Consider the following 27,930-nt stretch of genomic DNA (forward strand, 5'->3'; position numbering starts at 1 on the left):
ATTGAATCCTGGAGCAGTGACCCAAGTGGTTCAAGTCTGCTATTACATTTTAAGACCATATGAAATTATGATCGGGATTTTCTTCCTGAATGAATGGGATTTACTCTCTGGGTTGACTCCCCAAAGGTTTTGGAGAGTTTCAGTCTTTTAAAATCCTGTTTCTTTGCACAGTTGTCATATAGTCTTTCCCTACATCATGCATGGACTGGTCGCCCTCTGTTAGCAAGTGAGCTCTACATTATTCAGTAAATTATAACCTGGAAGGGCCTCAGGGCAGGTCAAGGAATCAAAGTATAGGCTCTACAGACTAGCTTCTGAAGGCAAATCTCCCAGAAACATAGATCAGAAGTGGAGGAGTCCTTTGCCCCACCAAAGAAGTCTGTTCAGCTTGGATCTGCAAACCATGCAATAGCAGATAAAATAGGGCATTTCCTTCTTGGGCTGATATACCTAGTGTGACATTCACCGACAGGTTTATCTCACAGGTGTGTGCCATACCTGGGGGTGAAAGTAGCCAGCACAGTGAATATGAAGTGGCATAGTCATGCTACTAAGTTCCTGTGTGCATTCTGGTGTGTATTAAAATACAACATGACCCACCTTGTCCACAAAGCACCGAGCAATGGCAACCGGGTCGTGGTGACAGCTGTCAAGGTCTTGCAGCAGGTTACTGTGAAGAGAGAAAAACTGTGAGAGAGAAGCAGGAGGAAGAGAGAGAGTGAAAAATGAAAATGAGGAAAACACTAGCAGGAAGAGGGTGAAGGAACCAGAAAGTGAGCAACACATGTGCTGGAAATGGAGGAATTCAGGGGTCAGAGGGAACCTATGGAGGGAAATTAACAGTGGATATTCCAGGACTGATGAAGGGTCTTAATCAGAAAGGTCTACTGTTCATTTTCCTCCATAGCCTGACCCCACAACCCCCTGAATTCCTCAAGCTTCTTAGAGTGTTGCAGGGAGTGAGAGAGTCTGAAAAAGACGTTTGTAAGAGAGAAAGGATCAGGAAATAAAGGGCAGATATCAGATATCAATTAAAGTTGCCAACTCAATACTTCCATTCCAACAGATAAATTTTTACATAAATTTGTCTAGAAAAGAAACAATGAACAACAGGATGAGTATGTCCAGTGCTCACTAGTCAGTCAATCATTTACAGCTATTTCACACACCTGCTCGATCTTCACATTATGTGAGTGGACATCAGTGAGTCTAGTTGACACGCCCATGACATTTAAGTCTTTTGTTGAAGAGGCTATTACTCGATCAGCTGTCTCATAACATAAGTAACAGCTCGTGAATGACCCTGTGCAATGTCAGAATCACTTTGCATCTCTTCTAAGTTGACAGCCTGCCGAGTTAGAGTGGGAATCGTGGAGGTGAGGGTGAAGACTCAGCTAGGTGGCGCTATGGGGCGGTTAGTAAAGATGCTGCCTCTCAGCCACAGGAGACTGTTGTGTGTAGGGTGCTACCCTGCTCCAGTGCACCATCACTCAATCGCTGAGTAAGCATTTAGGAATTTATTCTAAATGAGTATCTATTCCAACGTCCCATCCTAAGGTCACTGTCTGGTGATGAGTGGGCTTTGCATACTATCATATCTAATTCATATACCCTACTGTCAAGGATTCCTTTCAAATATAAGTTTCCTTATCAACAGCTGAATATCTCATCAGATCACTGATTGCACTGGAGATGGCAGCTAAGTATTGCACCACAGGAGGAATAGAGAATCGCTACTCACAGCCAACTTTCCTTCTAATTTTTTTTAATATAATATAGCTGCGTGAACCAACCATTGCTCTCAGCAGGGAATTTTTACATGGCCTGAAAACTGCACTACACTTTAAATGTTTTTTAGTAATATGCAGACTATGAACATTTAGAATGAAAATTGAAAGAACACATAGTTGTGACTTTATTTATCAATTGAAGGGAATATTGAAATGCAGTTCAAAAATTTTTTTCCACATTTCGTAAGCTTTTTCTCTCTGCATCCAATTCCAGCTGCATGGTAACAAAGGCTAAGTGCGTGGGAGCATTTCAGTCACCGTGCAGCTGCGCACCTATGCAGCTTAAAGGGAATTGCGCCCACAGCACCTCAAATTCCACATTTAATACCAAAGGTAGGCACCAGAAGCGTCTCTTGGCTTTGAGCACAAAAACTGACAATTTCCACAAAATTCAGGATGTTCCATTTATAACTTGCATTCAGTCATGAAGTTAGGGTCTACTCCAGTGGCCAAGGACACATCATCATCATTATTATTATGTGCTGAGTCATATGAAGTGGCGATCATTACGCGTGGCAAATTTTTCCACAGAAGTGGTCTACCATTGCCTTCTTCTGGGCAGTGTCCTTACCAGACAGGTGACCCCAGTCACTATCAAAACTCTGCAGAGAGAGTCTGCCTCACGTTAGTGGTTGCATAGCCAGGACTTGTGATATGCACCAGCTCACCACATGCTCCTATGGCTTCACGTGACCCTGACCGGGGGTCTCAGGAAATTTCGGTGATCTACAAATGAAAGGCAAAGTGAGAAGAATGCCAGAGGATGCAGGAATGAACCTCCAAGAGGACCATAACGTTGACATAGGGTTTGGAGGCTTGCAGGTCTCAATGACACAGAGACCCATGTTGGCAGGCATCAGGGCTTTACGCTTTGGCTTTTGGTAGGGTCAACTCAAGGTAAACATGAGGTCAAAGATTAGAGGCCAGACTAAGAGTGGTCCACTGGTTCTCCAGGTTAGGGGTTTCAGCTCCAGGCCAACAACCCTGACTGGTAAAACAAAATTGATATGGAAACAGCAATGAAGAATCTCTCTACATTTGAGTGCAATGGTATTCCTGAGTCTCCAGCTGGGACTTGCGTGACCAACAATTAACCTACTATCTGGTACGTCTCGCGTCTTTGGACTGTGGGAGGAAACCGGAGCACTGAGGAAAACTCATACAATCACAAACTCCTTACAGACGGTGCCAGAATTGAACTCCGAACTCCAGCGCCCAGAGCTGTAATAGATTCATGCTGATCACTATGCTACTGTGACACCCTACTTGTGGAAACCGAGCTCGGCGGGGGTGGCTGCAGTCATCCGTGCCATTTGCAATCTCTTCCAGGATAAAGCAGCTGCCAAGTTACAGAGTTGGAATCATGGAGAAACGTAGGGCGAGGACAAGCAAGGAACAAACCACTTTGGTGGCAGCAGATGGTGTGAGTGGCAGAGCTGTTGTCTCATGGCTCCAGTGACTACTGTGTGAAACTGATCTCTGTCTGCTTTCACATTGTCGCTCGGACCACGTAACTTTCCTCCACATTCAAAAGATTTACGGGTTGGTAGATCGATCATTTTACAACTATCCTCTTCTCACTACGAGTGCTGGCATCAGAGACAGTTAATGGGAGTGTAGAAAGAATAAAATGGTTCAGTGTGGAATCAGTGCAAATAAGTGGTGACAGCTAGTGAGGATTTGATGGGCTGAAGGGCCAGTTGCTGTGCTGTCTATGATCACAGGTCAGGCATGGGCAAACTACGGCCCGCGGGCCATATGCGGCCCGTTAAGCTTTTTAATCCGGCCCGCAGAACTTGATGAAATTATATTAATAAACCTTGTTAACGTTTTTTCCCCGCAATTCTGGCGTTTTCCCAATAGATGACGCACTCTATATACATTTGTGGCGACCCATTTCCTGGCACATCCAAACCGGCTCACAATTAGCCAGCGTTCCGGCTAAGGGAGATAGCCTGCGGGGATTTGCGAGCACAGAGCTTTGAAGCCTCTGCGCCACGGGGGGCAGGTTGAGGGAGGCTTAAAAGTGAGGCTGGGGATTTCGAATAAAGTTTTTTTCTTTGACTGCAGTTACCGACTCCGTGTCATAATTTTAGCGCTGCATGTAGCACACCACTACACATTGACCTTTGTTGAGGTGCAGCGTATTACTCCACATTTGCGCTTTACTTTTTGTTCGGCTCGACCTATTTGTGTGAACAGGCGTTCAGCGTCATGAACATCAACAAAGCCAGCCATAGATCCAAGTTAACTGACCAACACCTCAGATCCATCCTGAGAATCACCACAACTAAACTAAATCCAGACTTTGATGCGCTGGCTAAAAGGGGAGACCAACAACACTGTTCCCACTGAAATTAAAAATAAGTTTCTTCATTGTGTTATGTGAAAAATGCATTTGAAAATATTTTTTTCAATAAGCCTTACATGTCATTTCTGTTAAGTGATGGACATGAGTAGTGCGCAGGTGCACGTACGTTCTCAAAATAAAAAATGTGCTCCAGATCAAATAACGCGCTCCGCATACTGGTGCGCTGTCACTGTTCTGTCTTTGTGCTGGTCGTTGTTGAGTTTTGGCACAGGGGACAATTGAATAAGAAGGAGCAGGACAAGTAGACCTGCATCTCCTACCGTTTTTGAAATAAAGACAGTCAGGAGGAGAGTGATGATGATAATATCTTGAAGGATAACAGAATTTTCAATGCTTTAAAATAATAACTGTTACTATTAAAAAAAGATGTATTTTATTCATTTAATTTTCAGTGTTTTGAAAGTCATTTCAATAAATAGCTAAATACCATGGGGCTTCAAAGACAGATATTTTGTTGTAATGCATTTGTTCATTTTCAATTGAAATTAAAGCACATGTTTTCTACATATCCCATGATATTTTATTTTCTCTTATGAGGTGTATTACCAAAACACTCCGTCCATCTGCTCCTGGTCCGGCCCCCCTGTCAAATTTTAGAACCCTTTGTGGCCCACAAGTCAAAAAGTTTGCCCACCCCTGTCACAGGTTATTGCAATGGACCAGATGCAAGCGTAGCACCAGTTCCAAACAGTTACTACCCGCCCAGTGGCAATTTCACTGCTTTCCTACACCCAGCCACAGAAACAAACAGTAGGGCCTGGCCCACCTCAACATGATCACTGAAATCAATTGATGACTTACTCCACCAGGAAACTACCAGAATGATGGGAGTGAGTGGATGTCAATGTGGGGAAGATGGCAGTGCAACCCTGTTCCTGTAGTCATGCACGGAATGGAGGGGCAAGGGGGGGGCTGGGGGAAGGGTGGGGACGGAGGAGGGCTGGGTGGGCAGAGGAGGGGCGGGGTGGGTGGAGGGAGGAGACGGCATGGAGGGTGGGAGGGAGAGATGAGACAAACATACATAAACCAACACGTGCAAATGGCACACACATGCACAACACTGGAGTGAGAAGTGATGGCAAGACTGTTACTGGGAAATCAAGAGCTGTGCACAAAACTCACCGGCAGAAAATGTGGAAGTCCTATGTGAAGGAAAGATCAATTCAGAGCAATGAGACCAACCAACATCAGGTGATTATAGCTAACAATGAATTGGCTTAATTAGCTTGCTAATTGAATATTACTCTGTCCAGTACCCATCAGCCGAGCTCCTGCCACTGATCTGAGTGCAAGTGAAGTAGAGATAGAGTGGGCTACAGGAGACTGTAACAAGACCTACAGCCAGATCTCAGAGTCTAACAGACACCCAACTGGTATCTGACACATTGACCCATGCAGTGGCTAGGGGTTTCAAATCCATTCAGTCACCGTCAAGATTTTCAGCACAAAGTCACCCTATGAGAGCCGAGCGTAAGCTCACTCCAAGCTAGTTTATCATCAGGGCACATGCAGTGTCAGCAAAACTTGGCAATAGCTTTGTCGCACAGACTTTGTTGGAGTTTATGCATGGTTCTTCAAAGCCAAATATTTCCCCCAAGTTTTTTTGTTGCTGCAAAAAGTTTCTGATAGATCAATTCGCTGAAAATCCCTGTGGTAGGGTTCCCAACCTGGAGTCCATGGACTCTTCAGTTAACGGTAGGGGTCCGTGGCATCAAAAAGATTGGGAACCCCTGCTCCATATACTCTAGCTGGGCAGATCACAGTAACACAACTGAATTTTACAAAGAGATACATTTCACAAATAATGCCAAATCTGCAATGTTAAATTTGTATATAGTGCAGATTATTTTCAGAGTACAGAAATTATTAACATTTTGCTGCCAAGACAGCAATTATTCAGAAGCAGCCTGCAACTGGTCTCACTCTCAACTCGTCCTCTCTAAAGCATCATCAATATGCACACAACTTCCTGGTAAAATGAGGAACCACTTGGAGCATTCTAACATAGTACTTCCCAGTTCGTGGCATTGTGAGGAATTCTTCTCAGTTATCTTCCACTATCTGTGCTGGTGACCCATGTCAATCTCCGAAGGAGTTAGAAAGTTTAGGAGAATAGGCAAAGAAGTGACAAATGGAATATAGTGTAGGGAAGTGTACGGTCATACACTTTGGCAGAAGGAACAAAGGCGTAGACTATTTTTTAAATGGGGAGAAAATATAGAAATCAGAGGTGGAAAGGGACTTGGAAGTCTTCATGCAGGTCTCCCTGGAGGGTTAACTTGCAGATTGACTCAGAGGTAAGGAAGGAGAATATATTCCATGAAGAGTCAGTATTGGTGGCCAGTAGCATTCATTTTGCCAGGACCAGAATACAAAAGCAAGGATGTGATGCTGACACTTTATAAGGCATTCGTCAGACAGCGCATGGTGTATTGTGAGCAGTTTTAAGCCCCTTACCTAAAAAAAGATGTGCTGAAATTGGAAAGAGTCTGGAGGAGGTTCATGAGAATGATCCCAGGAATGACAGGGTTAATACATGAGGAGTGTTTGATGGCTCAGGGGGCCTGAACTCTCTAAACGAATAAGGGAGGATCTCACTGAAACCCATCAAATATTGAAAAGCCTAGATAGAGAGGATGTTTCCAATAGTGGGTGAGTCAAGGACCAGAATGCACAGCCTCAGAATAGAAGTACATCATCTTAAAATAGAGATGACAAGGAGTTTTTTTTTAGCTAGAGGGTGGTGAATCTGTGGAATTCATTACCACAGATGGCTGTGGGGACCGTCTTTTGGATATATTTGAAGCAGAGATTGACAGGTTCTTAATAAGGAAGGGTATCAAAGGTTACAGGGAGAAGGCAGGAGAATGGGTGGAGAAGGATAATAAATCAGCCGTGATAGAATGATGGACTAGATTCAATGGGCTGAATGGCCTAATTCTGCTTCTAGGTCTTACGGCCAGTAGAAAGCTTTCTCTCATCTGATTCTATCAAAACTAACCATTAATTTTTAACACTTTTGTTGAATATTAAGTTAAATGACAGAAACCAAACAATTCAAGTGAAGAATTATTCTAGGAAACAAGCAAAAGATGAGACTAAAAAGGAGGACTAAATAGGAATTAAAAAAGGGAACTGACCACATGAGTAGAGATGAGAACATTTAATTGAGAAGACAGGTCTCTTCTCTCCATACCTATTGAACTCATAGATGTCCTCAATGTTTCCAAACAGTGCAGAGACGTGCTCGGGTCTGATGGGCAAATCTGAAGCATCGATGATGCAACCGAGATAGTCCTGGCATGGGAAAACGCAAAAGTTACAAGAGATTAGATGTGCAGCTAGTGAACCAGAGTCAGTATTGGTGGCCAGTGCCTTTTACCTGATGTTGTCAAGTCACTGACCCCCATCAATCCCATTGAGTGCTCACTTAAAGAACTAGACTGTCAAATAAGCATTCCATTTGACCTTGAGAAAGAACATAGAACACTACAGCACAGTACAGGCCCTTCAACACATAATGTTGTGCCAAACATTTACCTTGCTCCAAAGTCAATCTAACCACATGCTGACTCATGGCGACCCTCTGGATAGGGTTTTCATGGCAAGATACGGAAGTAGATTGTCAGACCTTTCTTCCGGATACTGCTGCTGCCCAGATTGGCACCCAGCCGGATTCAAACTCAAGACCATCTGCCTCGAAGTCCAGTGCTTATGCCACTACACCACCAACCAGCCCTCCCAGATAACCTCCATTTTCTATCACCATGTGCAGATCTAAGAACTACAAACGTTTGTACTATTCCTATTTATTCCACAAGACTGCTATCTTCCATACCCGCCCCTATTAGAATTCACCTGCCCCTAAACTCTCAGTGGTGCTTTCATTACATTCAATCTTACCCATTCTAGTAAACTCCAAAGGAATATCAGAACCTCTGCTGGATGTACCCTGCCTTGTACAGCAAATGCAGTCAAGTGCTTTCTGATCCACATTCAGTCAAGAGTCCAGTAATGCCTCAACACCCTCATGTCCTCACCCTTCCTCCCTACATTCTTCCAATATTGGCCTCTTGTGCAACAGAACTGATCCTCCTCATGGAGCAGTGCTTTACAACTTGCACAAAGAGTGGTGCAGTGATCTGCCTCATAGATCTGGCATCACCAGTTCAATCCTGATTTCAGTGTGGCCTGTGTGGACCTTGCACGTTCCCTGGGACTGCATGGGTTTCCTCCAGGTGCTTCAATTTCCTCCCACATTCCCAAGCTTTGCAAGCAGATTAATTCACCACCATCAACAGCCTCCTCAAGTAGACAGAAGAGATTAGGCGTCATTGGGTTAATAAGCTTGGCAAACTATCATGAGCTGAAGGGTCTTTTTCTGCTCTGTGGTTCGGGGGAGAATTAAGAGTTTTGATAGGCACGTGTGAGAATAACTTGTGGGGAAAACTGGACGAGGGTTGCTCTGACAACCAGTGTAGACTTCATGAGCCAAATATCCTCCATCGCTTTCAGAAAACAAAATGGAAAAAAGTGAACTTCTCGAAAGCAAATGTCTGGCATGAAAACAAAAATTGTTGGGATGCTCAGCAGGTCAGGTCACACCTGCTGGGAGGAGAAATGGAGCTCATGCTTCAGGTAGGGGAGGGTATAACAATGGGGATCATCTCCCAGTGCCAATCATTTGGTTCCACCTATCAGCTACCAGCTTCCATCACTATATTCCCTCTCCCTCCCCCGCTTAGGACCATCTGTCCAATATCCCCTCCTCACCTGGTTCCACCTTCTGGTCCCTTTCTCACCCCTCCCTCTCACTTCTCAAAGTTCAAAGTAAAACATTATTATCAGAGTACAAGCAACCCTGAGATTCTTTTTCTGCGGGCATACTTAGCAAATCTATAGAACAGTAACTGTAGACAGGATCAATGGACAACAAACTGTGAAAAGGCAGATAGAAATAAATAGTAATAAATAATGAGCATGAAATTACAAGATAAAGAGTCCTTAAAGTAAGACCATCAGTTTAGAATGAGTATAGTTATCTCCTTTTGTTCAAGTATCTGATGGTTGAGGGGTAGTAATCTTTCTTGAACCTGGTGGTGCAAATTCTACCTGTCGGCAGCAGCGAGAAAAGAGCATGGCCTAGGTTGTGAGGATCTTTGATGATGGATGCTGTTTTTCTACATGTAGATGTGCTCAGTGGTTAGGAGGGCTTCACTAATGATGTACTGGGCCGAATCCACTCCCTTTTGTAGGAATTTCTGCTCAAAGGCATTGGTGTTCCCATATCAGGCCATAATGCAGTCAGCTAGCACAATTTCCACAAAACATCTATGGAAGTTTGCCGAGATTTTTGATGACATGCCAAATATCCACAGACTCCTGAGGAAGTACTGACGCTGTCATGCTTTCTTCGCAATTATATTTATATGATGGGTCCTGGACAGATCCTCTAAGATAGTGACACCCAGTAATTTCAAGTTACTGACCCTCTGCACCTCTGATGATTACTTGCTCATGGATTCTGGTTTCCCCTCTCCTGAAGTCTACAATCAGTTCCTTGGACTAACTGACACTGAATGAGGGGTTATTGGTATTATACCCCTCAGCCAAATTTGCAGTCTCCCTCCTGTATGCTGATTCAACATCAAGTTTGATACAGCCCACGATGAACTCATCGGCAAACTCACACTCATTTCAATCATAAACAAATGCTTTGAGAGGCTGGTTAGAGATTATATCTGCAGCATGCTACCACTCACACTGAACCCCTACAATTCGCCTACCGATGTCGATGCAGCCACAGCACTACACACCACCTTCACTCACCTGGAGAAGAGGGATGCATACATCAGAATGTTGCTCCTGGACTACAGTTCAGCATTCAACACCTTAATTGTCTCCAGACCTGACAGGAAGCTCAGAGACCTCGGCCTGCAACCCGCCTTGTGCAGCTGCATCCTGGACTTCCTGTCGAATTGCTGACAGGTGGTAAGGATGGGCTCCCTCACCTCTGACCCTCAACACAGGTGACCCCCCAGCGTTGTGTTCTGAGTCCCCTTCTCTATTTCCTTTACACCCACGACTGTACTGCCACACACACCTCCAATCTGCTGATCAAGTTCGCAGAAGACACAACATTGATTGACCTTATTTCTAGCAGTAATGAGACACCTACAGAGGAGAGTTTGACACCTTGACACAGTGGTGCCAGGATACCAACCTCTCCCTCAATGTCCAAAAAAAACAAAAGTGCTGATTATGGATTACGGGAGGAACGGAGACAGGCTCGCCCCGATTAACATCAATGGGACTGCAGTTGAAAGGGCGAGTAGTTTCAAGTATACACATCACGGATGATCTCACCTGGACTGTACACACCAGCTGTGTGGAAAAAGAGCACAGCAGCATCTTTTCTACCTCAGGCGACTGAAGAAGTTCAGCACAGGCCCCCAAAACCTCAAGACCTTCTACAGGGGCACCATTGAGAGCACACTGACTGGCTGTATCAACTGGCTGGTACGGGAACTGCACCAACCTTGATATCTGGGCACTGCAGAGAGTGGTATGGACAGCCCAGCGCATCTGTGAATATGAACTTCCCTCCTATGAGGACGCTTATAGCAGCAGGTACATAAAGAAGGCCTGGAAGATCATTGGGGACACCAGTCACCCAACCATAAACTGTTTCAGCTGCATCCGTCTGGCAAACAGTACCACAGCATTACAGTCAGGACCAACAGGCTACAGGACAGGTTCTTTCTACAAGCTATTAGATTTAAAAATACACACGTCTGTACAATGCAATGGAGTCATAACACAAAGTTTTTTACCCCATGACGTTGTGGGATGGATGTAAGATTTAAATAAATTCAAATATGGTGTTTGAGCTGTCACAGTCATAGGTGTGAAGCAAGCAGAGCAGGGGGTTAAGTACACAACCCTGTGGTGCTCCTCCCTCAGTGCTCTGTTCTCAATGTTCTGTGTACTGGCTACCTTCCCTCTATGCTCTCATATTGAAGCCAGATCTCAACTCAATCCGCTGTCCCTTTGCCTCCACAGATGCTGCTCCACCAGCTGTTTATTTTTTCCCAACAGTTTATTTTTGGCACCTGGCATTCCTCGCCCATCTCTGGCCTTTTCTCATTTACACCCCATGACTGGCCAGTGATAAAAATCAGAAGCCACATCCTGGCTGAAATTCTTCCCCTGCATCTCCCAGCCTCTGCAACACCAGCCAGTAAAGTGCTGGCTTGTGCTGCTTTGACGTGAGTCACCTGGCAGAGCTCAGTCTGAGATCCTTCTTGCTGAGCATAACTAAACAACTAATTCCTCACTTCACTTGCAATAGTAAAAACAGAAAGCCTTGCACTTGTAATATTGACAGTGTGCACTTCTGTAACACCTTTCAAGATCTCTCAATGTCTTAGGGCACCTTACAGGTGATGAGACCAGATACAAAGAATGTTAGGAACACTCAGCAGGTCAGGCAGTCTCTGCAAAGAGAAGGACAGGGGTAATGTTTCAAATCAAGGTCCTGAAAATTTTAACTCTGTCTCTCCCTTTGCAGAGGCTGCCTGACCTGCTGTGTACACTTATTATTTTGTTTTTATTTCAGGTTTCCAGCATTTTTGCAATGTCTACAGCTTGTGAACCAAGGAACATGTTGAAGTGCCTGTAAGAAGTCCCTGTCCTCCTCATAGAATGGTGTTCCCCACATGTTTTGGTTTCCTCCCTCAGTCCAGAGGTATACACTACCAGGTAGGTGAACTGGTCATTGTAAATTGTCCTGCGATTAGGTTAGGGGTTGTTGGGGGCTTCTGGGGCAACATGTCTCGAAGGGCCAGAATGACCTACCCCACACTGTCTCGCTAAGTAAATAAATGATAATTGAAGTATTGGGTACAACACAAAGGAAACGCCACATTCTTCTGAAACAATGTTGTACGAAATTTCACGTCTATATGTCAGAGCGCAGAAGACCACTCAATAATACATCATTCAAGACACGTACTAGGCAGTGGCTGGCACAAGACATCCAGCTCCCTCACAACTTGTTCCAAATGCCTTTTCTTGTGGCTTGTTCCTCCCTCGCCTTCTGTCTTGCAACTGAAATAGCACAAGCAAGAGATAAGAGCGCGTGCAGAACAAACACAGCCTTGCCCTTATGTAGCTTGTGCAAAGAAACTGTATCCAGAAGACCGCAAGCCGAAAGAGCAGACTCATCGACATTGATGGAGGGAGCAGTGGCGAGGGCAGTCAAGTGGGCCATGGCAGAGACATCCTGAAGAAAGAGTTCAAGGTAAACACTGCTCTCAGGAATTCTCAAAATAAGCCATGAAAGCTCGCAATTTAAAAGTCCATTTGATTACAAGTCAATCTGGTAATATCACAAAATCAGAAGAGGCTGCAGATACAAGAATCTAGAACAAAGAACAGAACAGCTGGAGAGCACGTCATGCTGAGCAGCATCTGAGGTGGTAAGGAGATGATCAATGTTTTTGTTCATGAAGCTGCATATTAAACTACAGAGGGAAGCAGGAAGTTTGCCTGTATATAGTAGTACAAGTGGGAGGAAGGTTTGGATGGTAGTAGGATAGATGGGCGGGGTGATGGGCAGATGGAACCATGGGGAAGGGGGGCAGAGGCTGATAGGTGGAATCAGATGGGAGGGCTTTATATTTTGTATTCTCCTTATACAGCTTACAAACCAATTGTATCAAAACTGATTTTTCCCCAATTACAGGCAACCAACGCCAGTGATGCTCTCAAGATTTAAGATTCAGATTTATCACACGTACATCGAAACACATAGTGAAAAGTGTCATTTGCATTAACAAATAATACACCCAAGGATGTGCTGGGGGCAGCCTGCAAGTGTCGGCACACAATCCAGGATCAACAAGGCATGTCCACAATGCTCAGCAAAACAACACAGAACACAACAATCGACAAAACAAAAACAGCAAAACATGCACTATTCCTCCCTACACCCATTCTCCCCCCGCCCAACCATGCACATACGCAGCCCTTCAACCCCAGAACAGGCAGTTTTTGGCCTCCAGTGGGATGGGATGTCATTCAGCACTTGACTTCCCCAATAGACTCCCACACACGCACACTCACCATCTGCTGTCATCATCATTGTTATGTGCCCTGTCATATGACATGCGCAATCATGGCCTTGACCATGATTGTTCATGGCTATTTTTTCTACAGAAGTAGTTTGCCATTGCCTCCTTCTGTGCAGTGTCTTTACAAGACGGGTGACCCCAGCCATCATCAATACTTTTCAGAGCTTGGCTGCCTGGCATCAGCAGTGGCACAACCAGGCCTTGTGATCTGCACCAGCTGCTCAAACAACCATCCACCACTTGCTCCCATGGTTAAGCAGGTGCTACACCTTGCCCAAGGGAGACCTGCGGGCTAGCACCTTACACCTCCTTTGGTAGAGATATATTTCCACTCCATCACAGCTACTGTACCCAGTTTTATTCTCCATTTGTTCATCTCCTTCATCTTCAGCCTCCCTCCCCCAACTGAATTCATCTGACCATCAGCGGCCCCCTGACAACTGGATCCATCTATCGCCTACCAATCTCTGTCACACTTCCACTTCTACCGTTACATCCTGGCAATATTCTCCTTTTGCTGATGCAGGGACTTGAACTCAAATGTCAACTTGTCTACTTTTGTCTCCCAGCATCCTGCCTCGATTTCCCCAGCCCAGCAATATTACTTCAATGTGGTTCTTTGTGTTGCTACTAAGGCATGCTTAGTAGTGCTGGGTATAAACTGTAGCTTGGAATTTTATAGCAAGATCCCTTTCTGCTCTGGACCTCAACCCTCAAGAGGCTACAGCAATATTCCAGAAGGCTCTTTCAGTTTGATGACATACAACCGTTGGGGTGCACTATTTAAACACTGCAGAATGGGCTTACAATTGGAGGTACATGCAGAAACTGGAAAGAGTTCTCAATGAAGGGCTTCCAGTCCAGACAACAAGCTGCAATTGGATTGTACTGGCATGGTCGTGGATTGACCCCGAGATAGAAGCACAGACGTCCGCACAGACTGAGTGTGGGGTAGTTTGAAGGGGTGGGGGAGAAGAAGGGGAGCTACAACTTGACATCTTCAAGCAGGGTGGGACAGGGAAGGGGTTTGGGTGTGGGGGACGAGCGGCAATCATCCACGCTTTCAAGTTGGAGTGCTCTGCACACTTCATACTGGGCAGGTCGAGTCTGAAAGGACAGTGAAAGGGTGAGTGAGCGGTCTTGGGCAACTGAGGTACAGCTCAGCACGGGGGGTGAGGGGGAAGAGAGAGTGCAGGGTCACGGGGGGCTGGGAGTCCAATGAGGGAGGGGGCAGATGAGATGAAGAGGTAAGGATGAGGATGAGGGCGAGGAGCACCTAATGAGGGTGGAGGGCTGCTGGAGGAGCTAATGAATGGGGAGAAGGTGCTTGATTAGGAGGAGGAAGGGAGGGAGGGCAAGGTGATGAGTGAGTGGGATGCAAAGCCCGGGATGTTCAGGATTCGATAGAAAATCCTTGGGGAGCTGGGGCAGCGGCAGGGAAATGGTCAAGGATCAGTGGAGGTGGGGTTGACAGGACAGTAGACAGAAACAAACAGATGTGGTGAAGGTGCATGTGGATAGCACAAGAGCAGGGGGTAGGAATGAGGAGTGGAGGAGGAGGAGGAGGGTGCAAAACTTAAGAATGAATTGCCACATAACAGGATAGGCAGAGGGACTAAGCTGTGTACTACAACCTGTCTGAAGGTCACTGTCGTCACAGCTTGCGTCACTATCTGGGAGATTACTGGCACCTTCTTGCCTTGAATATTAAACAGCACACACCCTGTGTGAAATGGGACAGAGATGGGAGCTTACCCAGTTTCTACCCAATGAGTTGCTCGGGCAGCACACAGCCCCACTGTGGGCACTGGACTGTTGTATAGAGGCGGTAAGCTGGCGGTTTGAGGCTGCCTTTGACGAGCTCCTCTATTTGTCACATTGTACTCACATAGCGGCAGCCGTCCCACCAGAATGCATAGCCAACACAGGAGTTTGGGAAAACGTTGCCACTCTTGTAAGAAATGTTGCAGCCAATTTATGCACAGCAAATGGAACTGCCCTGACAGCCGGCTAGTTCTACTGAGCAATGAGAAGACACTAGCGGGTGCTGCGGGAAGGTTCTGGGGGGGATGATGGCACTCTTCTCTCTCTTCAGTGAACAATGCAGTCTATCCATACTGTACTTACACACAGCAAGACCAAGACAACGTTCACGCATGGGCTAATAGGAAAACAATATTCAGTCCATCTGTGAACAATTTATTTTATATCTTCATTAAAGGGACGTGGGCTTTGCAGGCTGAACCAGCACGTGGGTGGTGATGAGCTGCTGCTTGAACCACTGCAAACCTTCGGGAAGTGGTTTTATTCCCCGCACTGTTGGGGAGGCAGTTACAGGAATTTCAGTCTATGTTGGAGGAAGAACAGCAATTCTAAGCCAGGACTGTATACAAATCAGAGGGCAAGTTCCACATAACAGTGGATCCTTTGCTTCTGACAGCCTTATCCTTCTCAGCTGGCTGAGATCGTGGCTTTGGAAGGTGCCATCCAAGGAGTCTTGGTGAGATGATGCCATGCATCCTGTAGAAGGACAGAGTGTCACTACTGTCCACGGATGGAGGAAGGCGTGAATGACTGCGGAGGGGTGTCTACCAAGTAAGCTAACATATCGTGTATGGTGCTGAGCTTCGCAAGTGCTGTTGAAGCTGTACTCATCCAAGCAGGTGGGGTGTATTCCACCAGCCTTGAGACTTGCAGACGGTGGACAGGCTTTGCGGAGTTGGGAGGTGAGTTAGAAGCAGCAGAGCTCCTTGCCTCTGACTTGCTCTTGCAGCTACATTGCATAACATGAACGAGAACGTCTCCGGATGCTGGAAAACCAAAGCAACACACACAAAATTCTGTTGGAACTCAGCCATATATGCGTATATGGAAAAGAATATACTGTCAATATCTCAGGCCGAGAACCTTCTTCAGGACTAAGGCAATTCCAGTTCCGTTTCTGGTTGCCTGCCAGTGACTTGTGGTGTCCTGCAGAGATCGGTGATTGGGACTGCTTTTTATGTTGCACATCAGTGACTTAGATGATGGAATAGGTGGCTTCGTTGCCAAGTTTGCAGATAATACGAAGATTGGTGGAGGGGCAGGTAGTGTTGAGAAGACAGGTAGGCTGCAGAAGGATTTAGATTAGGCTGTGGTAAATGAAATACAATGTTAGAAAATGCATAGTCATGCACTTTAGCAACAGAAATAAATGTGCAAACTATTTACTAAAAGGGGGGAAAATCCAAAAATCTGAGATGCAAAGGGACTTGGGAGTCCTTGTGCAGAACACCCTCAAGGGTAACTTACAGGTAGAGTCAGTTATTATTCATTTCAAGAGGTCTAGAATACAAGAGCAGGGATGTGATGTTGAGGCTTGATAAACCACTGGTGAGGCTTCACCTGAGAACTGTGAACAGTTTTGGGCTCCTCATCTAAGAAAAGATGTGCTGGCATTGGAGAGGGTTCACAGGACGTTCACAAGGATGATTCCAGGAATTAAAGAGTTATCATAAGAGGAATGTTTGATATCTCTGGGTCTGTACTCGCTGGAATTTAGAAGGATGAGATGAGATTTTATTGAAGCTTCTTAAATGTTGAAAGACAGAGTCCATGTGTAAAGGATGTTTCCCATGTTGGTCGAGTCCAGGACAAGAGGGGTCAGCCTCAGGATAGAGGGGTGTCCATTTAAAACAGAGATGTGGAGAAATTTCTTTAGCCAGAGGGTGGTGAATTTGTGGAATTTGTTACCACCAGCAGCTGTGGAGGCCAGGTTGTTGGGTGTATTTAAGGCGGAGATTGATAGGTTCAAGATTGGACACGGCTTCAAAGGTTATGGGGAGAAAGCCGAGGAATGGGGTTGAGGAGGGGAAAAATTCCCATGATTGAATGGCAGAGCAGACTCAATAGCCAAATTGCCTAATTCTGCTCCTGTGTCTTATGGTTAAGTTTCAAACAGAAATATTTTCCCAGCTTTTAGCTTATGTATTTTGAGAGGACCGGAAGTGACGGCATTGATGAATACTTATTTTTGTGAGATATTATAAACAGCCCGCTTTTTTTTTCCTTCTCTTTTTTTTGTTTTTTTTCTTTTATATTACTTATTAGTTATAGTTATTAGATTAGATTAGCTAGTTCTGCATTATATAAAAAAATTTTTTTGTTTTTTTTCCTTTCTTTTTTCTGTTTTTTTTATATTATACATTATGAAATATTTAGATTTACTATGTCCATACATATATCTTATGGCTTATGTCTTGGTAAACTCATATTGTAACTATTATGTATGCTTTTTTTTCATATGTAATGGAATGTGTATGTTGGTAATTTCTTTATCAATATATCATCTGTATTCTGTCCATATTACTAATATTAATAAAAAGATTTAGAAAGAAAGAAAGAAAGAAATATTTTCAGTTGCACTCTTGTTAGAAAAGCTTCAGTGCAATCTTTTTGAAACAAAGCCCTTCCATGGTAAGCTGAAATCCACTGCATCTAGACACAACATCAATTAACACAGAGAAGATGAAAGGAGCTTTAAAGAGAACTACTACCGGAAGCGTATGGTGGCGGTGGACAGATTAAGTTACCAGATGAGTAACCCAGAGGCCGACACTAATGATCCAAAGACGAGAGTTCAGATCCCACCCTGCAAGCTGTGGCCACAGATGGTTTTAGTCAATGAATTTACTTACAGAGGCAGCTTCTGCTACAACAATGAGACTTCAGCAGCTACCAGCACACAGCAAGATCCCACAGAGCAATGCAACAATAACTAAGTAATCTATTTTACTGATATTAATTGAGGAATACAGAATGCTTTTACTCTGATTACACTACGGCATCTTTTTAATGCTGCTCATGAGGGAAGATGGTGCTTTGGTTAAATGCCCCAGCAGAATCTGATGTACAGCTATTCACAGTGGAGCACTCCCTTTGTAATTAATCTCAAACACCAACCTTGGATAAGACTGATGGGTCTGCTGCAAGAGTCAGTATAAACTTACATGGCCTCTTGCTATGTCAAAAAGAAATAGGATAAATGCAAGAACCCTTCTGCCTAAGAATCAACCCAAGTACGTACTGATGCGATACCTGGAAAACAGTCAGGAAACGTGGCTTCATGCTCTCAATGCTCCAAGTCTGCTCCTTTAGATGGAACGGCCGACTCTGCCCGCTTCCCACACCAGATACATCCCTCATCAAAGGAGCCCGCAGTCTCACATGACGTCTCACTGACTCTAGGACCATTGCCAGCGAGTTCGGTAGTAATGCGGTTGCCAGGAGACAAGGGAATGTGGGTGCAAGGTGGGTGCAGATGCATGCACAAGCATGATTGGTGGTGGGGAAGAGACTGTGCAAGTGTAAGAGCATGTGCTTTTCACACCATGAGGAACAGTCAAAATAATCTGAACCCCTCCAAATATTACTCTCGTTTTCCCTCACAGGCAGTCTGCTGCCTATTTGAATGATCATCCTACACTTAAAATATGATGTTTTTATGTCTAAATACCACTATACTCAGGGCACCAGGCTTCCTGTGGCAGTCACAGCACTATCAAGACCTCTGCCTCCCACATCTTACCAACTGTTTACATATTCTCTCTCCAGTCCCAGTCCTCAACACATCTGCTCATAACCGAGCAAATCCGTACACTCCTGCAACAAAGGCCATTATCTAGCTTACGATTTTGGGAAGAGCTGGCCTACTCCCTCAATAGTCCAAAGTATCCCTTTTAAATATTAATCTAATTCCAAAGAAATTTCATGTCACTTAAGCCAGTGATGGTAAATTCTATTCTGAGCTTTAAAGAAATACAGATGCAATCCAGTGGTTAATTTCCAGACCTTCACAGGCAAATTAGAGTGGCAAATTCAGATACCACATGGAGGTTGTCGAATGCAAATTCAGTTAATCTCAAATTTAAATAGAAGTCAACAATGATGATGGCAATGAAACTACTCAGTTTTGATAACTTAACCACCCCCCCCCCTTGAATAGCTGAGCAAACTATTCACTTTATCCAGAAAGAGGATAAAGTCAGATGGGCCTTCGGCTGTGCTGGCAGCCATGAGTGTACAATGGTGAGGAGATGACTGAAAGTTAAGGTTCACTGACAAAGTCTTCCTGAGAAACATCTGGTCAGAGTCACAGAACACTACAGAAAAAGAACAAGTCCCCTTTGCCCACTTAGTCTGTGCTGCAATTATCAATGACTTGCACACAGATCATAGCTCTCCATACACCTCCCATCGTACACACATCCAAGTTTTTCACAAGTGTTGAAATTAACCCCAGATACACCACCTGTACTGGCAGCTCATTCCATACTCTCAGGACTCTCAGAATTGTGGTAACTTCTACTTTACAAAAAGACCACTCGACAACTTGATGGCCAAAAGGGCATCTTTATCTGGGATGGCAAATGATATTTACAATACAGAGGCTTCCAGGTACCTCGTGCGGCATGGGTGGAGGAATTAAATACAATGCATACTGGGAGTAAAAAGAGTGGAAGTAAAAGACTGTAGCGATGTGCCATACACAGCGCTGAAATAACGACACGCAGTTGGTAAGTCGTTTCGAGACTAGTTTATTCAAACTTCGCGGCGCTGGCATTTAATCCCTAGCGCCCACCCTCTCCGGGCGGAAATGACATCATGGTGCATTACCAAAGTCTCCCCCTGCGCTGGCTATTTGTGAGCCAGTTCGCCTGCACAGAAAGTGGGTCACCACAAGACTCCGCCAACCCCGGATCCCGCCTCTTGCTACCAACAGCTTCCCGACTAGTATTAATTTACTTTTAATAACACTCACAGTACAACAGGAATGAAGCAGCTCCACCTCATGTTCCCCTTAAACCTTTCACCTTTAACCCGTGACCTCTCACCTCAACCTGTGGGGAAAAAGCCTGCTTGAATTTAGCCTATCTATACCTCTCATAAATTTCTATACTATTAAATTTCCCCTCAATCTTCTATGTTTTAGGAATAAAGTCCTAGTCTATTAAGCACTTCCTTGTAACTCAGGTCCTCAAGTCCCAGCAACATCCCTGTAAATTCTCCCTGCACTCTTTCAATCTTATTGACATCTTTCCTGTAGGTAGTAACCAAAACCATCCACTGTGATGAAGTGAGAGGTTGGTGATGAAACACATCAACTCCTGCCTGAGAAGCGACTTGGATCTGCTCCAATTTGCCGACCGGTACAAGACAATAGCAGATGACATTTCATTGGCTCTGCACCCAACCCTGGAACATCTGGACTGCAAAGATGCATACATCAGGATGCTCTTTATTGACTACAGCTCAGCATTCAATACTTCAAATTTAATGAATAAACTTCAAGATCTTGGCCTCAAAATGTGCTTGTGCAATTATGTCCTCAATTTCCTCACTTGCAGACCCCCGTCAGTTCGGATTAGCAGCAACATCTCCACCACAATCATCATCAGGACAGGTGCACCAGAACGTTGTGTGCTTACCCTCCTGTTCCATTCCCTATACGATAATGACTACGTGGCAAAGCAAAGTTCCAATGCCATATTCAAGTTTGCTGATGACACCACTGTCATAAACCAAATCAAATCAGCATATAGGAGGGAGACCGTAAGTCTGGTCGAGTGGTGCCATATCACCAACCTCTTATTTGATGTTAGCAAGACCAAGGAGCGGATTATTGGCTTTAGGAGGAGAAAATGGTAGACCAGGAACCAGAACCAGAACCAGAACTCATCAGGGAATCAGAGGTGGGGAAGGTCAACAACTTTAAATTCCTCTGTGTTATCATTTTAGAGGACCTATCCTGAGCCAAGCAAGAATTACAAAGAAGACACGGTAACGCCAGTACTTCCTTAGAAGTTGGTGAAGATTCTGCTTGACATCCAAAACTTTGACAATCTTTTATAGATATGTGGTGGAGAAGTGACTGTATCACAGCCTGATATGGAAACACCAATATAATTTAACAGAAAATCCTACAAGGATGTGGAGGATATGGACCTGTCCATCATGGTAAAGCACTGACAGCATTGAACACACTTACACAGAGCACTGTTCCAGAAAAGCTGCATCCATAATCAGGGAACCCCAGCACCAAGGTCATGCTCCTTTCATGGTGCTGACATCAGGAAGGTGGTACAGGACTTCTCAGGACTCACATCGCCAGCTCTAATTGTTATTTCTCAACCATCAGGCTCTTGAAACAGAGGGGATAACTTCACTCAGTATCACTTGCCTGTTCATTGAACTGTTCCACAACCTCTGGACTCAGCTTCAAGGACTCTTCATCTCATGTTCTCAACTTTACTGCTTATTTGTTTAGTATTAATATTATTTCTTTTTTTTTCCTTCTTTCTGTATTTACAGGCTGTTAGCTTTTGCACACCGGTTGACCACCCTGTAGGTGCAATCTTTTATCGATTCTATTGAGGTTATTGGACATATACTGAGTATGCCCGCAAGAAATGAATCCCAGGGTTGTAAATGGTGATATACATGTACTCTGATAACAAATTTACTTTAAACTTATACAACTTCAACAAAACTCACGTACTCAATACATTGACTTACAAAGGCCAATGCACCAAAAGCTTTCTTTACAACTCTAACTACCAGTGACAACACTTTCAAGGAATGATGGATCTGTATTGCCAGATCCTCCTGTTCTACCACACTCCTCTGTGCTCGACTGCTCACCGTGTAAGGTCTACCCTGGTTGGTCATCCCAACCTCACACCTCACACTTGTGTGCATTAGATTCCATCTCCCATTTTTCAGCTGGGTCCATATCCTGCTGCAAGCTTTGATAGTCTTCCTTGCTGTCCACTACACCCCCAACCTTGTTGTCATTCACAAATTTGCTGATCCAGTTAATCACATTATCATCCAGATCATTGATATAGATGACAAACAACATTGGACCAGGCACTCACAAAATGCTGGAGGATCTCAGCAGGCCAGGCAGCATCTATGGAAAAAAGTACAGTCGATGTTTCAGGCCAAAACGTCAACTTCAACTGTACTTTTTCCCATAGATGCTGCCTGGCCTGCTGAGTTCCTCCGGCATTTTGTGTGTTGCTTGGATTTCCAGCATCTGCAGATTTTCTCTTGTATGGACCCAGCACTGATCCCTGTAGCACTTCACTAGTCACAGGCCTCCAGTCAGAGAGGCAACCATCTAGAATCAACCACTGGCTTCTTCCACAAAGACAACGTTTAATCCAATTTACTACCTCATCTTGAATGCCAAGTGACTGAACTTCTTGACCAATCTCCCATGCAGGACCTTGTCAAAGGCCTAGTTAAAGTCCATGTAGACAACATATACTGCCTTGCCTTCATCCACTTTCCCTGGCAATTTCCTTGAAAATCTCTGAGATTAGTTGGACACAACTTACCGTGCACAAAGCCACATTACTATCCATAATCAGACTTTATCTATTTAAATATTTATATATCCTATCCTTTAGAATACCTTCCAGTGACTTTCCCACTCCTGATGCCAGGCTCATTGGCCTATAATTTCCTGGCTTATTCTTAGAACTTATCCTAAACAACAGAACTACACTGACTACGCTCCAATCACCCACAGCTAAGGATGCTTCAAATATCTGTTAGAACCCCTGCAATTTCTGAATTGGCCTCCAACATGGTCCAAGAGAACACACTGCCAGGCCTTCGGGATTTATCTACCCTAACCTGACTCAGATGGCAAACACTTCCTCCTCTCGAGTCCATGACCTTGTTGTTGCATTGCCTCAACATCTATAGACTCTGTCCATCTCCTGAGTAAATAGAGGTGCGAAGGATCTCCCCCAACTCTTTCTGATCCATGCACTGATTACCACTCTGATCTTCCTTGTTCTCCTTTTGCTCTTGATATATCTGTAGTAACTCTTGAGTTTCTCCTTCACCTCATCTGCCCGAGCAACCTCATATCTTCTTTTAGGTCTCCTGATTTCCTTAAGTGTCGCTGACATTTCTTATACCCAAGTACCTCCTTTGTTCCTACTTGCCTATACCTGCCCTGAAACAACAGCCTTTATTCTTAACCAGGGCCTCTATACTTCTTGAAAACCAAGGTTCTTTAAAACAGCTATACAAAATACTTGTTGTAACAGGAATATACAACTCTCAGCTCTCAAAATTTCACTTTTGAAAGTCTCCCACTTACCAAGTACACCTTTGCCATAAAACAGCCTGTCCCAATCTACACTTGCCATATCTTTTCTGATACCATCAAAATTGCTCTTTCTTCAATTTAGAAACTCAATCTAAGGACCAGACCTATCCTTTTCCCCAATCGCTTTGAAACTAACAGCATTATGACCACTAGGTGACCACAAACTTCTGTCTCATTCTCTAAAAGGAGATCTAGTATCACACTCTGTGTAGTTGGGGTTTCTATGTACTGATAAAAGAAATCTTTCTGAACACATCAAACAATCTCTTTCCCATCCAGCCCTTTTACAGTATGGGAATCCCAGTCAGTATGTGGAAAGTTAAAAATCACTTACTATCACATCCTTAATCTTTCTTGTAACAGTCTGCAATCTCCCTACAAATTTTCTCCTCTAAATCCTATGGACTGTTAGGTGATCTAAAATATAATCCTTTTAACATGGTCATACCTTTCTTATTCATTAGTCCTACCCATAAAGCCACACTAGGTGAGCTCTACCATCTGTCCTGATTAAGCACTGCTGTGACATTTTCCCTGACTAGGAATGCTGCCCCTCCCCCTTAAATCCTCCCACTCTATCACATCTAAAACAGAACACCAGACCATTGAGTTGCCAGTCCTGCCCCTCCCACAAACCAAGTCTGATAGCTACAATGTCATAATTTCACCTGCTAATCCACACCCTAAACTAATCCGCTTTTCCTACAATACTCCTTGCATTAAGATATACACAACTCAGAACTTTAGTCCCACCCTACTCCACCTTTTTATCCTGATTTTGTATGTTGGCTTAACAATAGACAGTAGGTGCAGGAGTAGGCCATTCAGCCCTTCTAGCCAGCACCACCATTCACTGTGATCATGGCTGATCATACACAATCAGTATCCCGTTCCTGCCCTCTCCCCATATCCCTTGACCCTGCTATCTATAAGAGTTCTATCTAACTCTCTCTTGAAAGCATCCAGCCTTCTGGGGCAGAGCATTCCACACATCCACCTCTCTCTAGGTGAAAAAGTTTTTCCACATCTCTGTTCTAAATGGCCTACTCCTTATTCTTAAACTCCGGCCTCTAGTTCTGGACTCACCCATCAGCAGGAACATGCTTCCTGCCTCCAGTGTGTCCAATCCCTTAATAATCTTATATGTTTCAATCAAATCTCCTCTCATACTTCTAAATTCCAGTGTATACAAGCCCAGTCGCTCCAATCTTTCAACATATGACAGTCCTGCCATTCCGGGAATTAACCTTGTGAACCTAAACTGCACTCCCTCAATAGCAAGAATGTCCTTCCTCAAATTTGGAGACCAAGATTGCACACAATACTCTAGGTGGGGTTTCACCAGGGCCCTGTACAGCTGCAGAAGGACCTCTTTACTCCTATACTCAATTCCTCTTGTTATAAATGCCAGTATGCCATTAGCTTTCTTCATTGCCTGCTGTACCTGCATGCTTGCTTTCATTGACTGATGTACAAGAACACCTAGATCTCATTGTAATTCCCCTTTTCCTAACTTGACTCCATTTAGATAGTAATCTGCCTTCCTGTTCTTGCCACCAAAGTGAATAACCTCACATTTATCCACATTAAACTGCATCTGCCATACATTTGCCCACTCACCTAGCCTGTCTAAGTCCCCCTACATTCTCATAACATCCTCCTGACATTTCACACTGCCACCCAGCTTTGTGTCATCAGCAAATTTGCTAATGTTACTTTTAATCCCTTCATCTAAATCATTAATGTATATTGTAAACAGCTGTGGTCCCAGCACCGAACCTTGCGGTACATTCCGAAAGGGAACCATTAATCACTACTCTTTGTTTCCTGTCAGCCAGCCAATTTTCAATCCATGTCAGTACTCTGCCCCCAATACCATGTGACCTAATTTTGCCCACTAATCTCCTATGTGGGACTGTATCAAAAGCTTTCTGAAAGTCCAGGTACACTACATCCACTGGCTCTCCCTTGTGAATTTTCTTAGTCACATCCTCAAAAATTTTCAGAAGATTAGTCAAGCATGATTTTCCCTTCGTAAATCCATGCTGACTCGGACTGATCCTTCTACTGCTATCCAAATGTGTCGTAATTTCCTCTTTTATAATTGACTCCAGCATCTTTCCCACTACTGACATCAGGCTAACCGGTCTATAATTCCCTGTTTTCTCTCTTCCCTCCTTTCTTGAAAAGTGGGACATTAGCCACCCTGCAATCCACAGGAACTGATCTTGAATCTATAGAACATTGGAACATGATTACCAATGCATCCACAATTTCTAAAGCCACCTCCTTAAGTACCCTGGGATGCAGACCATCAGGTCCCAGGGACTTATCAGCCTTCAGACTCAACAGTCTATCCAACACCGTTTCTTGCCTAATATAAATTTCCTTCAGTTCATCCTTTACCCTAGTTCCTTTGGCCACTATTACATCTGGGAGATTGATTGTGTCTTCCCTAGTGAAGATAGATCCAAAGTACCTGTTCAATTCATCTGCCATTTCCTCGTTCCCCATAATAAATTCACCCGTTTCTGTCATTTTCGTTTCCGTTTCGCCCGTTAACAATATCTTTCCCCACAACCATTCCACTATCTGTTCTGGCGCACTGGTGGCATCCCCCTGCATCTTTACCTTAATCCCCGCCTCACCGTGCAACACTAGAAAACCTTCCCACTAGGAAAGTAGTCCCCCTCCAGTTCATGTGTAAACCGTCGCTTCTGCACAGGTCCTACCTTCCCTGGAAGAGAGCCCAATGATCCAAAATTTGGAAGCCCTCAATCTGGCAGTCCCACTTCTCTAAATGTGCAATAAGAGTAAGAAAAAAAAATCAACCTATGGCCTGCATCTGTCCTCTCATAAGCCTCAATGTGCCAAAGCCTCAACTACCCACTCCAACACCAAGGCCACTCTGCTTAAATCTAACTTCTTTGTAACGGTACTTGCCAAGTACCTAATTATGCACAATCTAATGTCTCCTTGGGGACAGTGGTGCACAAAACATGCCAACTGCACCCACTCAGTTCTTTAGAATTCTCTCTCCCTTGATGCAATCCTGTCTCTCCTCGGGGCTGTGGGGCCGGTGACCTCACGGGTAAAGCAGACAAGTCACAGCCCAATAGAATCACAATATGCCCTTCCCACAGTTGGAGGGAGCAGCCACAGGCACTCTCAACTCTGCAGTCCATTCAATGTCTCATGGCGTCAAATGACATTTGGGTGAGGTAGCCTCCTTCCAATTACCGGTGGTTGTCCTCCCTCAGCTGATGATAAGACATCAGTCCTCCATGTTAAGCAGCACAGAATGTATTCTGGAATTCCAGAATGGCAGCACTTTGTCAGACTACTGTTTATTGATTACAGTTCTCTGCCTTCCATTCAATTACCCAAGCAAAATCATCACCAACCTCTGACCCTGGGAGTTATGCCTCCCTCTTCAATTAGACCCTTGACTTTCTGAGCAACAGATCCCACCTACCTCAGAAGCTTCCTCTTCTGCCCTCTGCCATTAGGCATGAGATACAAAAGGCTGAAAGCACATGCAACCAGCCTCAAGGACAGTTTCCAACCCAGTGCTATCCGGTTCTTGAATACAACAAGATGGGGAGGTGGCCTCACAATCTAGCTTGTTATAATCAGGCACATTACCGTTTATCTACACTGTATTTTATCGTTAGCTTTTGCACTTTATTGTGTGTTATTACTGTTTTACCTGACTCTAGCTCAGTGTACTGTGTAACAACGTGATCCACATGAACACTATGCAAAACCAGCTTTTCACTGGCACTTGCTACACCTGACAACAATAAGACAACAGCAGTTTGTTATCATCCACACACTGGTTGAACACCCAAATTGGTGCGGTCTTTCATTGATTCTATTATGATTATTATCCTATAATGGATTTACTGAGTATGCCCGCAAGAAAATGAATCTCAGGGTTATATATGCTGACATACATGTACTCTGATAATAAATTTACTTTGAACTTGAATATATTCCACATCTCAATGTTTGGGTTAAATGCTAAACTCAACCTGACAACCACCCTATCAAGACCCTTGAGGATCCTTTATTCCAATCACCTCCTCTCTCAGTTTTGCATTCTGGTAGACGCAAGCCCAGCCTGTCTGACCTTCACCCACAAGACAATTGCTCATTCCAGATACTAGCCTGGGAAATCACCTTGTAACTTTGCAGCTCGTTAACACACGTACTTAAATAAAATCTAATTGTGTAGACAATTAATCCTGCAGTTTTGTCAACCTTTATGACTGAAGTCCAACTTCGCTCTTTTTGTATTCAATTCCCCAAACAATAACTGATAATATTGTTATCTTTCCTAATTACTTTCTGTAACAACATAGAAATTTCTGGTGAATCATGCACTCAGTGACACAGATCCCTCTGCATCTTTGAACTCTGCAATTTCTCACTGCTTAGATATTAAGGGACTTTATATTTCCTGCAAAA

The 27,930-nt window shown here is 44.3% G+C and overlaps 1 protein-coding gene across 16 annotated transcripts in view; it reads right to left on the bottom strand.

Moving 5' to 3' along the window:
• Positions 1-27,930, bottom strand: part of LOC132383172 (pleckstrin homology domain-containing family G member 3-like) — a 218,491-nt gene that overhangs the window by 47,224 nt on the left and 143,337 nt on the right. For 15 of the 16 annotated variants that reach the window (XM_059954066.1, XM_059954112.1, XM_059954136.1 and 12 more), the window contains 2 exons: positions 7,358-7,458; positions 601-670 (listed from right to left, as the gene is read on the bottom strand). In XM_059954066.1, coding sequence (XP_059810049.1) covers positions 601-670; positions 7,358-7,458 — 171 coding nt within the window. The remainder of the gene's footprint in view (positions 1-600; positions 671-7,357; positions 7,459-27,930) is intronic. The other variant, XM_059954162.1, reaches the window with a different exon arrangement.

The sequence above is a fragment of the Hypanus sabinus genome, chromosome 2 (assembly GCF_030144855.1).
Source record: "Hypanus sabinus isolate sHypSab1 chromosome 2, sHypSab1.hap1, whole genome shotgun sequence".
NCBI classification, from domain to species: domain Eukaryota; kingdom Metazoa; phylum Chordata; class Chondrichthyes; order Myliobatiformes; family Dasyatidae; genus Hypanus; species Hypanus sabinus.